Source organism: Dreissena polymorpha, chromosome 6, assembly GCF_020536995.1.
Source record: "Dreissena polymorpha isolate Duluth1 chromosome 6, UMN_Dpol_1.0, whole genome shotgun sequence".
NCBI lineage: Eukaryota > Metazoa > Mollusca > Bivalvia > Myida > Dreissenidae > Dreissena > Dreissena polymorpha.
The window spans coordinates 102,783,499-102,799,060 of record NC_068360.1 but is presented as its reverse complement, the minus strand read 5'-3'; the positions used below and the strand labels follow the sequence as shown (position 1 = coordinate 102,799,060).

The 15,562-nt window shown below is 34.4% G+C and overlaps 1 protein-coding gene across 2 annotated transcripts; it reads left to right on the top strand.

Annotated features, from left to right (window-relative positions):
- Positions 1-341: 341 nt before the first annotated feature.
- LOC127836219 (thiamin pyrophosphokinase 1-like) lies at positions 342-10,288 on the top strand. Of its 2 annotated transcripts, none has more exons than XM_052362699.1 (8): positions 342-442; positions 2,366-2,429; positions 3,365-3,445; positions 3,744-3,883; positions 5,196-5,285; positions 5,683-5,832; positions 7,730-7,841; positions 9,726-10,288. In XM_052362699.1, the coding sequence occupies exons 2-8, from the start codon at positions 2,381-2,383 to the stop codon at positions 9,854-9,856; spliced, it is 753 nt and encodes a 250-aa protein (XP_052218659.1). In that variant the 5' UTR covers positions 342-442; positions 2,366-2,380; the 3' UTR covers positions 9,857-10,288. The 2 variants fall into 2 exon arrangements, with proteins under 2 accessions (XP_052218659.1, XP_052218658.1); XM_052362698.1 differs by lacking the exon at positions 342-442 and adding an exon at positions 554-646.
- The last annotated feature ends 5,274 nt before the right edge of the window (positions 10,289-15,562 follow it).

The window sequence follows — 15,562 nt, the reverse complement described above, 5'->3', positions numbered from 1 at the left end:
ATGTACGAGTATTTTCCAGAGTGAGATTAGTACATCACATGGAAGAAGAAGAAGAAGAATTCGTTTCAGCTCAATTCAACAGTGAAAAATGCCCATAATATCACTTTAATGCAATAAAATTAAAAAGCCGGTCGGGTTCAGAGTGAACAGATTAATGCAAGAACCCGCAGCATAAATTTTCGTAAGATAAAGATTAAGAAGCTTTATTTAACGTCGCATATACTCAACAAGTAACATTAGCTATACAGCTATCGTGCGACAAACAAGGTATCCACTTACGAATACTTACCTGGCTCCTTCGATTTATCTTCCTAATGCAGCAGTAGTGCTACCCCAGTTGCCTCCCCTTTTTACAATTCTGCCATTGATTTGTTTTGTTGACATGTTATGCTTGCGAGTACTTGAAAGCCTTTCCTTGTTTTCGATGAAAAACAACTAACAGGTTTAGATTTTTTATTTCGCATTTAAATAGTTAAAATCGGAACAGGTTTGTATGAACTAACCCTCAGGTGTATTATATGACCCTTACAAGTTCTCCTTTTACCCTAGAACCATCCGTCAGTGGGACATGTTGCCTATCACCGCCTGTACAGCAAGCACAGTTGACATCTTCAAAACAGTTGTCACTTTGCCTGTTGTGCTGCAGGTAATTTCTCAGCAAGCCTAAACAGCAACCAGTGTACATAGTTTTATCTCTGGCACAATTTTGCTTGGAACACAAGCCTGTATATACAAAACTTTATCTGGCACTATTTTGGCTTATGATCCAAGCATGTATCATTCACAAAATTTTCACCCAGCGCCAGTACATAATCACCAGTTAGGTTTATCCTAGTATGGTGGAGTACTGTTATCACGAAGAAGAAGAAGAAGGATCAGATTGTAGTGAAATGTGGTCATTTCGAACAGCCTTTTCTATTGAGTGGTGGTTGGCTAGTTGCAATAATTCAATTCTCAGCTTTATAACCCAAAGGGTTGATGAGAGCCGCCATAGCAAAAATTATCAAAGGCTCTGGGAGTAGGTTTGTATGGACTTGGTGGTGGGCTAGCTACGCGGTTAGTGTCCTCCTATTACTGGGGAATAATAAGAGGTATTATACCTCTTACCTCATTTATCATTTGATAACGAATGAAACAAATATGCAACTTACGCAGCCCATGAAGTAATTTTGAATCTTGGGCTATAAATAAACTCTCTTCGTATAAATATGAGTTTGATATACATTGTAATCAGTAGATTACATCTAATTATTTTGACTAAAATAAACTCCTGTCAGCGCATACGCAGACCCAGTTGTTAACAGTAAGGTTACAGCAGAGACTTAGATCTCTGGTTATGGATACACTTAATTAGCCAACTCTATAATTGGATATTAGAGGTTCATAAGAAACAAATGAGACACGGTTCAGTAAGAAACTCCAAGACTTTACAAACACATTTTACACAGAATGAATGTTCTTTTTAAATCACTGTAAAGCATATCGCCATTGTTCATAGCCATAATTAATTTCTTGATATATGAACAATTAATGAATGGTGTTTGTTATCACTGCAGTATGTCGTTGTTATAGGGTTATATTATCCGAATTGATGACGATTTTATTTACGACTTATGTATACTTGTATAGTCAGTGAATGCAGATGAATGACAATTGGGCAAGGGACATACATCTGACACAGTATATGCAGAACAAAATATTTGTTTATATATCAACACATCATAATGTTTGCGATAATCAGTAATACATGAACATGGGTATATGTCAATTCTTATTATTCAAACTCCATTGAGATCAGATACATTTAAAACAGACATAAAATTGAACCTATGCACTATTTTCTATAAGGATTAAAATAACATTGTCTGGTTTTAATGCCAGTTTTTCTCTATCAACAAATTTCGACACATCAGGCCTTTTCCAGACCTTTTTGGGAAAAAATGCATTTTGCACATAAAGTTATAGTTGTATACAGTTATATACATTGTTAGATGTTTTATGAAATAAAATTGAGCTATAATAATCATTAGACACTTAACAATTTCGGTTTGGAATAGGGTCTGTTTGCCTTGGGATCGGGTCAGTTTTACGGCCTTTTTTTCAGAAAAGCCCATGTAATATAAATATAATATACCTAAACACAGCATACAATTCATCTTAGGTGTATCTATGAAACGCTCTGCATAAGGTAGTGTATATTTTTCAGATCAACAAGTATGCCTTATGACTTAGTGGTATGAACTCATAGAAGTTATTGATTCAACCATGGAGCAATATCTGACTGTTTAAATTAATAGAGTCAATAAACCTCAGTTTAACCCCTCACACATGATAAAAAATGCTAACCCTAAATTGTTTGTTACAGTTGGAAATCATCCTGATGTCAGAGACACACTGGAAATTGTTGAACATTTTGTGTTCAGAAAATGGTAATTACTATTTCTTCGTATTTATTTTTTATATTAATGAATTTTTTTTTTTTTATTGACTCGAAAGGGAGGCATATAGTAATTGCCTCGTTTATCCTTAATTTTGTCCACAGGTCAGTTTAGTCAGCTTGTTCTGCTTTAGGTGTAGAGAATAAATCAGAAAGTATTGAAGACATTCAAATTAATTGGAAGTGTAGAAACAAAAAACAACATAGCTCTCATGTCAGAATTTAAAGTTATTGTCCTCAAGCCATTTTTCATATGCAGATTATAACTTCATTAGTATTGCAGGTTTTTAAGTAATAAATGTGTACGTAGATATAGGACATTAAGAGGAATTGCCAAGTACAAGAACCATATTACTCTTTTCAGTCTTTTTGGAGTGATTGCCTTTTGTTTGTCTACTCTCGCAAACATAGTTTGTGCTGGTGTATACTGGAATCTCCCTTTTGGCTGGTTGGTCTGTCACATTGCATAAATTTCGGATAATGACATAATTATACATGTATACTTTGTGTTGTGAACACATTTCTATGTTTCAGTGTTTCAACAACACACTTTATAGTATGTTGTTTATTCTATGGAAAGTACTGATATTTTTAGACAACTCATGAAGCCATGAAAACTATATTACTATTTAAATTTTAATTAATTATTATTACTGCTGTTTTATTTGAAGAACAACATAAATGCGGTACTGTTCAAGTTTGGTTTCAAGTCTTTAAGATTGCTATAACAATTAAATGTTGTTGACAGTCACATTAATTTCAACCTGATATGATAATAAGTTTCTGTGTATAGGACCTTGTTGAAAAGTAAATAGTGAATAATTGATATAGTCTTGACATAAAGTCATGTGACCTGTATGTATTAATAACAGTTTATCATCTTAAGATTACAATTTTAATTTTTACGTGAAATTAATTGTTTTTCAGAAACAGCTTACGCCTTAATTGTGCTCAACCAACCTCTTGTAGATTGTGCAAGTGGCATTTTTAACACACTTTGGGATAAAGGTAGTTTATTTTTTATGGATTTCACATTTTTCATGGTATAAATAATTTTGTTCATATTTGTCTGACTTAAAAAATATATAACATGATATACACGAATGTTATTTCCAAATTTACACTGTTTAAATCTGTGTAAGATATTATGATTTGATAATTTTTTAAAAGGAAGTTTAGCCTAAACTTATTGCAGCATAGTTGAAATGTTATAATGAAATTTGGTTGTTGTTTGTACAATTCTAAAATTTAATATTAAGGGTGACTTTCTCCGCACGTTTCTTGGTGTTCAAACTGTGTGTTGCAGCTTCCTTCAAGGCGGCTACAGATGGGGCCACCAACCATTTGTTTGACATGGGCTCTCCTGTTGGCAGACTTAGGCCCGATATCATTGCTGGAGACTTTGACTCAGTCAGAAAAGATGTATTAGAGTGGTACAAACAACAAGTAAAAAGATTATATGTTGATAGCTCCTTAAATCAAATGTTGTTAAAACATGAATGCGTTTTTGACTTTACAATTAAAAAGTATTTGATTGAATACAAGTCGTCTTTTGATTACATTTTAAAACAATTCTTTACATTTTGTTAATAGTTTTTTATTCTTCAACATTTATTTATTTTGATTTTATAGGAAGATCTTATAAATAATAAATATACAAGGTTCATATGTGTTAATTTGGTATGTAACATCCATAGCGGTCCTCTATGGTATGTAACATCCATAGTGGTCCTCCACAGAATGTAACATCCATAGTGGTCCTCCACAGTATGTAACTTCCATAGTGGTCCTCCACGGTATGCAACATCTATAGTGGTCCTCCACGGTATGTTACATCCATAGTGGTTCTCCATGGTATGTAACATCTATAGTGGTCCTCAACAGTATGTAACATCCATAGTGGTCATCCACAGTATGTAACATCCACAGTGGTCCTCCACGGTATGTAACATCCATAGTGGTCCTCCATGGTATGTAACATCCATAGTGGTGCTCCACAGTATGCAACATCCATAGTGGTCCCCCACGGTATGTAACATCCATAGTGGTCCTCCATGGTATGTAACATCCATAGTGGTCCTCCGCAGTATGTAACATCCATAGTGGTCCTCCACGGTATGTAACATCCATAGTGGTCCTCCACTGTATGTAACATCCATAGTGGTCCTCCACGGTATGTTACATCCCTAGTTGTCCTCCATGGTATGTAACATCCATAGTGGTCCTCCATGGTATGTAACATCCATGGTGGTCCTCCATGGTATGTAACATGATTACTAACATCCATAGTGGTCCTCCACTGTATGTAACATCCATAGTGGTCCTCCACAATATGTTACATCCATAGTGGTCCTCCATGGTATGTAACATCCATAGTGGTTCTCTGAAGTATGTAACATCCATAGTGGTCCTCCACTGTATGTAACATCCATAGTGGTCCTCCACGGTATGTTACATCCATAGTGGTCCTCCATGGTATGTAACATCCATAGTGGTCCTCACTAAGTTTGTAAAAATCATGCCTCTGGGGTCAACATTTGCCACACCCATGGGTTGGTGTGATATGTGAGACTTAAATACAAAGATATGATTCAAATATGCCCGATGGTAAAAAGCAGCTCCACACTATGGGTCTTGAGTAGTATACCACTGAGCTACAGTTACAGTTGCTTAAGTGAGTGTTCAGGGATCCTCAAGGTTCTCTTGTATAATTTATATCTTTCGGGCATTATTATTTGATAAGGTATTTTGTTTGCAGGGTGTGGAAATTGTTTGTACTCCTGATCAAGACAATACAGACTTCACCAAGTGCTTGAAGATAGTTCTGGAGAAGTTCCAGAAGAAAAAGGTAAAATCTGTTATGACTTGAAACTTATGTATATTAAATGTAGATTTTATGTTTATATGGAATTGACACATTATTCTGGATCTTGATATGGATGTATTAGTCAAAGATATCACTTATGACTTTTACTCAATAGTGGGACATGCACGATCTGACACTGCTGATGTTTATATACACTGGCTTTGACAATGTCTATTGATGAAGAGTTCACAATGTCATCACCGAGTATTCCAATCAGCCACAGTTTTAATGAAGAAATATGTATTATTTTATTGTATTTTAATGTAATGTAACATTTACCTAATCATATGTATACTACTTGGATCCAGTTGTATCCAATTTAATAAATTTATTGTAACATTATCAAACATTTTAAATGTCAGTTTCTCAACTATTTCAGCTAGACTGTATAATTGCCTTCGGAGCATTCGGGGGTCGACTGGATCATATGTTTGCCAACATAGACACTCTCTACAGGGCCAATCAGTGGGCACCGAATACACCTGTGTATTTAATGGATAACCATAACATATCGTGTCTTTTGCAAAAGGTTTGGAATTGTTTAATCTTTGTAGCCAACTCTTCCAAGATTACTCTAGTTTAGACTAACACAATGAGATACCAGTCTATGTTTGTTGTTGTGTTTCATATACCAAAAGCGCAGAGGCTTTAGCAACAACTCAGCTCATGCATGGGAAGGCAACCCATTTTGAAGGAATTGTATTTACCGGTAGTTGTGCAAAATGAACCCCTCTTTATCTACTCATGCAATAACGTTGGTCTCTGCATGTGCTTGTCGTTTTTGACTTGGTTTATACCTGAGCTACCATGGAAGTTTGTGATGGAATTATTCGTACACTTATCAACGTACATTTATTCATCCTAATGGTGCGACCTTGTGCGCGTGCAATTGTTATCATCCTAGGTAAAAGCATTATACAATTATGCCAATCCGTCAATCGGTTAAAGCGACTATGACAAGGAAAAACTGGAATCATTCTGCAATCTATTTTATATGTTTTACCTAAATTCATAGTACTTTAACCTATTCATTAAGTTGATCAAATAAAATATAATACAAAATTAGAAACTTATTAAGAAATAATCAGCTCATCGTCAGAAAAAATAAAATCCCTAGAAGGTATTTCATTCTTGACTTACGAGTCTTAAAAAGATATGACCATAGACATTGCTTCAATGAAATGCGCTTTCATGACCGTAGACAATGCTTCAATGAAATGTGCTTTCATGACAGTAGACATTGCTTCAATGAAATGCACTGTATGACAGTAAACATTGCTTCAATGAAATGCACTGTATGACAGTAAACATTGCTTCAATGAAATGCACTGTATGACAGTAAACATTGCTTCAATGAAATGCACTGTATGACAGTAAACATTGCTTCAATGAAATGCACTGTATGACAGTAAACATTGCTTCAATGAAATGCACTGTATGACAGTAAACATTGCTTCAATGAAATGCACTGTATGACAGTAAACATTGCTTCAATGAAATGCACTGTATGACAGAAAACATTGCTTCAATGAAATGTGCTTTCATGACAGTAGACATTGCTTCAATGAAATGCACTGTATGACAGTAAACATTGCTTCAATGAAATGCACTGTATGACAGTAAACATTGCTTCAATGAAATGCACTGTATGACAGTAAACATTGCTTCAATGAAATGCACTGTATGACAGAAAACATTGCTTCAATGAAATGCACTGTATGACAGTAAACATTGCTTCAATGAAATGCACTGTATGACAGTAAACATTGCTTCAATGAAATGCACTGTATGACAGTAAACATTGCTTCAATGAAATGCACTGTATGACAGTAAACATTGCTTCAATGAAATGCACTGTATGACAGTAAACATTGCTTCAATGAAATGCACTGTATGACAGTAAACATTGCTTCAATGAAATGCACTGTATGACAGTAAACATTGCTTCAATGAAGTGCACTGTATGACAGTAAACATTGCTTCAATGAAATGCACTGTATGACAGTAAACATTGCTTCAATGAACTGCGCTCTCATGTTTGGTACATAACTAACCTATGGTTGTAAACAAGAATCACAATTGCAACGTCCACATGTTAACATACAAAGTCCACGCAAACGGACCCAATATCATACAATATTTTTATATTTTAACATGCAGATATAATTTTATTATGATAAATACAGAGTTGTATCTGTCAGTAAAACGTTGCGCTTTTCGGGCCTTTTTAAAGGACTAACAACCCTTTATTAACCAATCGCAACTTCTAAATTACATAGTGTTATGTTTGGTTTAGAGTCGACATCACTTTTAGATGAAATTTTTATACAAGGTAGATATGCAACCATTTGATATTATTTGTGACTGAAATCTTATCATTTGATTGCTGTTATCAATCTGCAATTCTGTAATGTCGTGTTTGCCAGGGTTGCCACCATCTGGACGTTGGTTCGAGCCATGAAGGCGACTCATGTGGACTGATACCTGTCAGTGAGCCCTGCGACTGTGTCACCACCACTGGCCTTAAGTGGAACTTGTGTAATACATTATATAACACTGTATTATGTGAATTGGGAATAAGACTTCAACTTGGGAATAAATTGTGTTTTATCAAAAGTGCATTATATGCAGTTTTATTATGTTGTATTTATCTAGTTTTACAAATTATAATTAAAACATATACTTGCATATATAATAGCATCATTTAAATTGATTTTACTTCAAAACTGAATTTTTTATTTAATTAAAAAAAAAATCCTCATGAAATGAAACTGTGTCCATCGCATGGACACAGTTTAAAAATACACTTTAAATGATAAAAATTCAATCACTGTTAATGAAAAAGTCATGGAAAATTTCTTATTAAGCTTAAATTATAGATAATATATTACAAAAATATATGTAGATCATGAAATGAATAGTTTTGTTTGAGAAAATCACCAAAATGATGTCCATTCCCAGTTTGATGTCTTATTCCCAATTCACATAATACAGTGTTATATGTTGTTTTTTTTTCAAGAAAACAACTATAAAGCCAAAAAGAATCATTTTAATAGTTTATTTTACAAAACAGTTTGCAATTGAAATTTCTGAATTAAAATTAGCTGCGCTTGAGGAATAAAGCATGTTTTGCGTTGTAATTCGCGATACTGTATTTCTTTGTAGTTAATGATTTATTACCATGACTACGAAAACGGAAATTGGACATGCCCTGCTTACAATATACCAATACTTTCCTACGCAACATGTTCTTTAAACAATTAAGTCCTAGCTTTCTTAAACTTTCTGAAACTGCATGTGTATTACAACTTTTTTAAGTGGTTGTGATCTGTTGTTATCATCTAGTTTTTGTTAATTATTATTTATCATTTGTATTCTCCAAAAATAGTGGTTATCATTAATTTTCCCCTCTTCGAAGAAGAGGTGGTATATTATTTTGATAGATGTCGGTCTGTCTGTCTGTCGGTCTGTCGGTAGACCAGTTTGTTTCTTATCAATAACTCGTCAACAGATTGACCGATTGGCTTGAGACTAAATATGTGTATTGGCCTTGGACAGTAGTTGAACCCTAATGAAATTGGGGTCACAAGGTCAAAGGTCAAGGTCACTGTCACAATAAGTGTGAAAATTGTTTCTGATCAATAACTTGTCAATGAATTTACCGAATGGCTTGATACTTAACATGTGCATTGGCCTTGGACAGTAGATGACCCCTATTGAAATTTAGGTCAAAGGTCAGGTCACTGTCACAATTAGTGTGAAAATTGTTTCCGATCAATAACTCATCAACCAATTAACCAATTGGATTGATACTTCCCATACCCATTGGCCTTGGACAGAAGAGGACTCCTTTTGAAATTGGGGTCACTAGGTCAAAGGTCAAGACCACTGTCACAATAAGTGTAAAAATCGTTTGCGGTCAATAACTCGTCAACGAATTGACCAATTGGTTTGATTCTTCACATGCGCATTGGCCTTGGACAGTAGATGACCCCTATTGAAATATTGGTGTCACTAGTTCAAAGCCCTGTTTTTTTTTGGTTTTTTTTTTGGGGTGGGCATATGTCTCCGACTGCGGAACTCTTGTTACATATAAGTGTGACACGACGGAATAACAATTATTTTCAAATGCCGTTAATCTTTGTGATGTATTTTGGGGGACGTTATTTGGGCAACTGGAAACTTTTCCTAAATAAGATAGTTGGCTGATCTTTCCTGCTGAATCGTCGCCCGTCTATATTTCAAAACAACCTGATCTAAAACAAGCTTGGGTCAGTCCATCAAAAATGTGTACCGAATCACAGTGAGTTTTTGTGTGTCGTGCTTTGGTACGCATCAAAGATGGAATGACGAAAGCTTTTTTAAGAAGAGGTTTTAAAAATTAAATATAAAACTTCAAAGGTCACATTTTTTTGCTGTCAGACAAAGGCAGGCTGAAGTTCGGCGAGCTCATCAGCACTTCAAACACTTGGAGCGGGGAGAACTTGGTTACCGTGGAAACGGATAAGCCCTTGTTGTGGACGATGAATATCAAACATAGCCTAACAGAATGACTGAACGTATGAAGTTTATAAACATTGCCAGCGTCAACCGTTACTTGTTACTTCGTTTAGCTGTCGAGCCGTTACCTTTTTAGGTTACCGCTGAAAAAAGTTGTTGTATTGTGACAAAAGCGTAATTTGGAGGCATTGGTACCCTATGGACACATATCTAAGTATTTTTGTGATACATGTTATTGATTATGAATTTAGCATATAATACATGTATAGGTTGAAAGTAAACGTATGTTTTACCTTACATTCATGTCTTTTATACAAATAAAGGTGTATTTTGTTAAGACCCTAACACATGCGTAGTGGAAATAGATTGTAATATATATTTTGTGATAGTTAAGTTTAGTTTCTTGAAGCAAACTTTGAAATTGTACATGGTTTTTATTATGTACATTTGTTTATGAAAATAAAATGCAATATATTGTATACATGTATGCTGTTTTAGTTGATTTGTACTGTGCGTCTTCTATAAAGTATTTGATAAAATCGGTTAATGAACATGTTCTGTTTGCTTGTCCGTCGATCATTTTCATGATAGGAGAAGAGCAAGTGTATTCATACATGCAGATGCAATATTGTTAACATAACGAAGACAAATGATCAGCTTATACCGTTTAATCGAATATTGAAATTAAACATGTACATAAAGTTTAAACTATTTTACATTTTACACGTATACGAACTTGTTTGGTATTTGGACCAAATGGGTCATACAGTTCTAAATAGAAAATACGTAAAAACTGAATAAACTCTACAAAGCTGTAAAACGCACTCGGAACTCTGAAGAAAATACTGAGTTTATCAGTGGGTATTTGCGATAGTATATGTACGGTCTCATAAGAAAATGGATCTTATGCCATATGAGACCTTATTAGCTGACATGATAGCTCCTCACCAGACTGGATAAGACACATTTTTTAATGATGGTAAATCTTTAAAAAAAAAATCCAAAAGTCTTGTATTATATCAGTGAGTATGCCAAAATGAACACATTCTGAAAGAGATTTCCTTCATAGCGACAAACATTTAAGCAAATTTTAAGTCAGGATTTCATTACGATTACGGATATAATAAAACTGGTGAAATTAATAATCTATCATTATGTCCATTCTGCTTATGAAGCGAACCGGGTGGATAAAAAATGTGTGAAATAACCAGGAATGTAATGCATAAAAGCATTTAAGCAATCGTTTGTAATTATTTAGAAAAGTATGACAATATTCTCATATTCATATTTCCAGCGTAAATAAGAAATTAAAGTGTAGATATTAAAATTATTGCACACCCCCTACAGCGTTTTTACATTTTTATAAAACAGATATTAAAACGCATTTTTAAGCAGTACAACTTGATGAGTAAATGTTACTTTGTGTATCTCTTTTGTTCATGGATGGCAAACAACATTGTATCTAAGATGCACATATATCTACTAGATCTTTAAGCAAAAAAAAAAACATCAACAAGATATTCGTATTAACAAAACAAACATTTCAGAGTTTTCAATTAATTCCGTCCATACTTATAAATATGGTTAAATACTTGAAATGCACACATTTTGTAAAAACAAAAATTCATTTCAAAGGGTTGACTAGAATGTTGAACATAAAACTAGGTACACAATAAAAAGTATGTCGTTCGAAATGCATTGACAACTATACGTAGAAAACATTTGGGTTACAGCAGAGTCAGTTTACAAAAAATGAACACCACCACCAAGAGCCTGGTCAGGACTAAATAATCACACGACAGCTACCATTACCTGTCCGGACTAGATATATCAGGTGACCATCTGACTGAGAACACGACACAACCGACTCAACCGTCACATTTACAAGAGATTCTACCTCGTGCCGTCTCCAAAGTGCCCCAGTGTAGAAGCCGACCACATCCTGCTGGAATGCAAGGACGAACACACTGAGGTGAAAAGTATGGTCGGAACCATTGAGCCTGTACAGACAGGAGATTCTACAGAAGACATCCGTTTCATCCTTGCCTCCGGACTCCGTGTGAAAGGCGATTGATATGAAGACTTTGGTTTAATTTACTTTATAAGCAAAACGATCAATTATAATGTAAATAATGTTCAAAATTATATATTATAAATACAAATAATGTTCAAAACAATCAATTATAAAAGTAAACAAGATTAATATAATAACAATTAAAAATGTAAAACAATATCAGGAAATTTCAGCTCAAAAATTGTATTGAAGCGATAGACTAGAATGCTTGACTTAAAATACTTAATAATTACAAGGTAGTTAAACATTAAAAAAGCAATATAAAATCAATATCAAGCTGTATATGCATGCAGATTACTCTGCAGTGATTCATGTACGCAACTAACATTGCAAAAGTAAGGACATAATACCATGTATATACATCATGAGTTAAATATTACATATATAGTCACTCGTTACTTTAGTACACCTACATAACAAACGACGACGCCTCGTGTCGGACTGGGGCTGGGTACAGTAACAAAACCCGCGAGGAGTTGCGGTATCTACATGTTAAAATTCTAGAGACTTATTGACCTATGGTCGTGCATCGCAATATATTAATGTATATCGATTATCACTATGACTTCTTGGAACAAAGTCCGCCATTCGCGTTTACACAATACAAATATATTTGTTTATTTTCCATCAGAGTCGTTAACATATGGGCAATAAACCATCTCCGTTTAGTCCATAAGTATATTCGATGCAAAAGTTTGAAGAATCTTATCTATTAAGTACTTGTGAAAATTCGTTTAAAAATGATTACAACTCCAAAAACAGCATAAAGAGATGTCATGCTCTTATAGGGCTTTATGGTCGGTCATTCCTAGAATATAATAAAGGACATATGTATCCACTTTTTCCATGGTATAATTAAGCGTTTATTTCCAAACTGTTCGCCCTTGCGCATGTGAAATCAAAGATTTTTATACATAAATACTAAGTTTGGTTACTGCACTCAACCACTACATATAATATAATGCTGCCATGGTAACTAGGTACGCCGTTACCCAGTTGTATAGTGCGTGGACAGATTCATAATGCTGCCAGACTTTGGTTCTTAAGGCATCAAGAAAGAGAACAGTTCCACCCGCACGGGCAAAAACTCGCTATAAGAATATAGTACATAGAACATACAAACACGCTAAATGTGTACACTATGCTATTTCGCTAAACATTTGCAATGTATGTATTTCAACACAATTTAACACACATAACATTATACCAATATATCCAATGGGGATTTACACTTCGGAAGAAAAGGTTCACAAAGAATTTAACTGATTCTGATTTGAATAAACAAACAAATTATAACACAATCCCATATTCGCCTAGACATTATGAAGTTAGGAATTTAATACTTATACAATTATAACTTCCATTCATTCCACCGCTTTGACAAATATTACGTATGAGAAGTTTCATGTAAATTTGATCAAAATCGAGACCATTAATCAAAGGACCATCGTTCATCAAATGAAATCATGTAGAGGAGCTAGGCACAATCATTCCACCGAAAAATGCCACAACGATAAAGAAGCAGTCGCTCCGCATTATGGCAATACCCCCTACTATAATGCCCAATATTGCAACCAGACGACAGCCATTTGGAGAAGACAATATTGTCAATCTTAATTTTGCACTTATCAACTGTCCAAATGTCAATTAAAATGTTGTGTTTCGCACACAATTAATAAAATGCAAGGCTGCCTATTTGCCAGTGTAATCTGGTCAAAGCAAAAATTATGTCAACCAACCAACTTGTTAATCCCGTCTACACAATTAATATTTTGTCCGTGGGTATGTTTAAACGATAAAATGCAATTATTAGCAATGTACGGTTTAAAAAAAAAGTATAGTTTCAAATGGAAGTGAAATGTTAAATGTTTAACCTCAAACAATCAGTCGAAGCTATAAACATTTCTTTAAAAAAAACTCTATAATTATTTTTATGAACACATACAAATGATAAATCATCAATTGTCAATCTACACGAGCAGGGTGATATAAAAATGCTCGTTCGTACGATTGCGTCAAAACTAAACATTCAAAACATGTTGCACGCATTTCAAATACAATCACTGTTACTACAGTCATAATGGGTGTTGACTTTTGTATACAGCTTTGACTACATAAACTGGTAACACGTTTAAAGCAAATCACCACAATAACTGTTAACAGGCATGAAGCAGCATTTGAAACAAGAAATATGTATTGCCAATATAAAGCACACGCACTTTAAAAGTATCACATTCATTTATATACACCACTTCGTAATGCAATAATATAATTGTTATACGCGTTATCTTTAACCAGTACTATATATGGATATATATATATATATATATATATATATATATATATATATATATATATATATATATATATATATATATATATATATGAGTTGTGTTCTGAGAAATCTGGGCATAATGCATGTGCGTAAAGTGTCGTCCCAGATTAGCCTGTGCAGTCCGCACAGGCTTATCAGGGACGACACTTTCCGCTTTTATGGTATTTTTAGTTTCAAGGAAGTCCCTCCTTATCGAAAATCAAGTTTAGGCGGAAAGTGTCGTCCCTGCTTAGCCTGTGCGGACTGCACAGGCTAATCTGGGACGACACTTTACGCACATGCATTAAGCCCAGTTTTCTCAGAACAAGGCTCAAATATAGCTTGTTAACCAATACATTTTCCAATAAATCTATACTATGTAGACTCTTGGATGTTTATAACGATACGCTAATAAAAACAAATATTATTTTTCACAACCTTGTCTACATTAATATATATTGTGTCGCTCAACTGCCTGACTTCTTTCATAACGTCTTGTTGAATCAACACGTCTTGTAATCGCATTGGATGCGCTAATAGTTTCCAGCATCTGTTTGGCACAAATGTTATGGAAATAGTGATTTTATTGGAGCCTGTATAGAGTAAGTAGTGTAATCTATGTGTTTACATTGTTATATCCACGTCCTGCATGGGCCATTAGGCGTCAAATACTGGTAGATCATAATACGATTGCATGATATATTCTTCTTCTTGTTCATCGCATAAAATATATTTCAGCGATGGAATATATATTTGACTCTAACTGATTTTTATTTGATATTTGAAGCTTTGATTCTTTTGAGTGGGATTATACAATAACTGGTGTAATCACGATCGCTGTTTATACATCAAACCGTTGAGGAACCACATTCAAATGTTCAATAAGGTTTCGCCAACATACATTCCACAAGTATATGTTAACACTGACATTTATTATGCAATAATATCTCATTTTTTAAGTAGAGATACACACTTTTCGAATGTCAAAGGAATGCCATGGTATGCAGTGTTTAACGTTGTTCAAAACATTGCACCCAGTCGTCCAATACTCTCACACGACAGTGAAATTCTCCGTGTAATCACTGTCTTCGTCAAGTTCTAAAACCCCCACTGTCCTCCGCGCGGCCACTGGCCTGTAAAATCTGAAACCGAAAAAATAACAATATGGTTGGGAGTATTATTTTCATGTAGCCCTCTATCATGTTTACAACATAGAATTTTTCGGCATTTTCTAAGAAACTTATAAGTTGTTTTTGCCATGTTCAAAACTTGACATCATGCAAATTGCTGTATTATATTGCCTTGAAGCGGCAGTTACAATACCTCTAATATACCATGTATTTGAGGGAACTCTTCCAAGTCGTCCAAGTC

Excerpts from the sequence above, each read along its gene's own strand:
- LOC127836219 (XM_052362698.1), top strand. The coding sequence starts at position 569 with ATGTTGCCTATCACCGCCTGTACAGCAAGCACAGTTGACATCTTCAAA. Across the intron at positions 5,286-5,682 it reads AGAAGTTCCAGAAGAAAAAG|CTAGACTGTATAATTGCCTT; the intron begins GTAAAATCTGTT and ends CAACTATTTCAG. Across the intron at positions 7,842-9,725 it reads TGGCCTTAAGTGGAACTTGT|ACAAAGGCAGGCTGAAGTTC; the intron begins GTAATACATTAT and ends TTTTGCTGTCAG.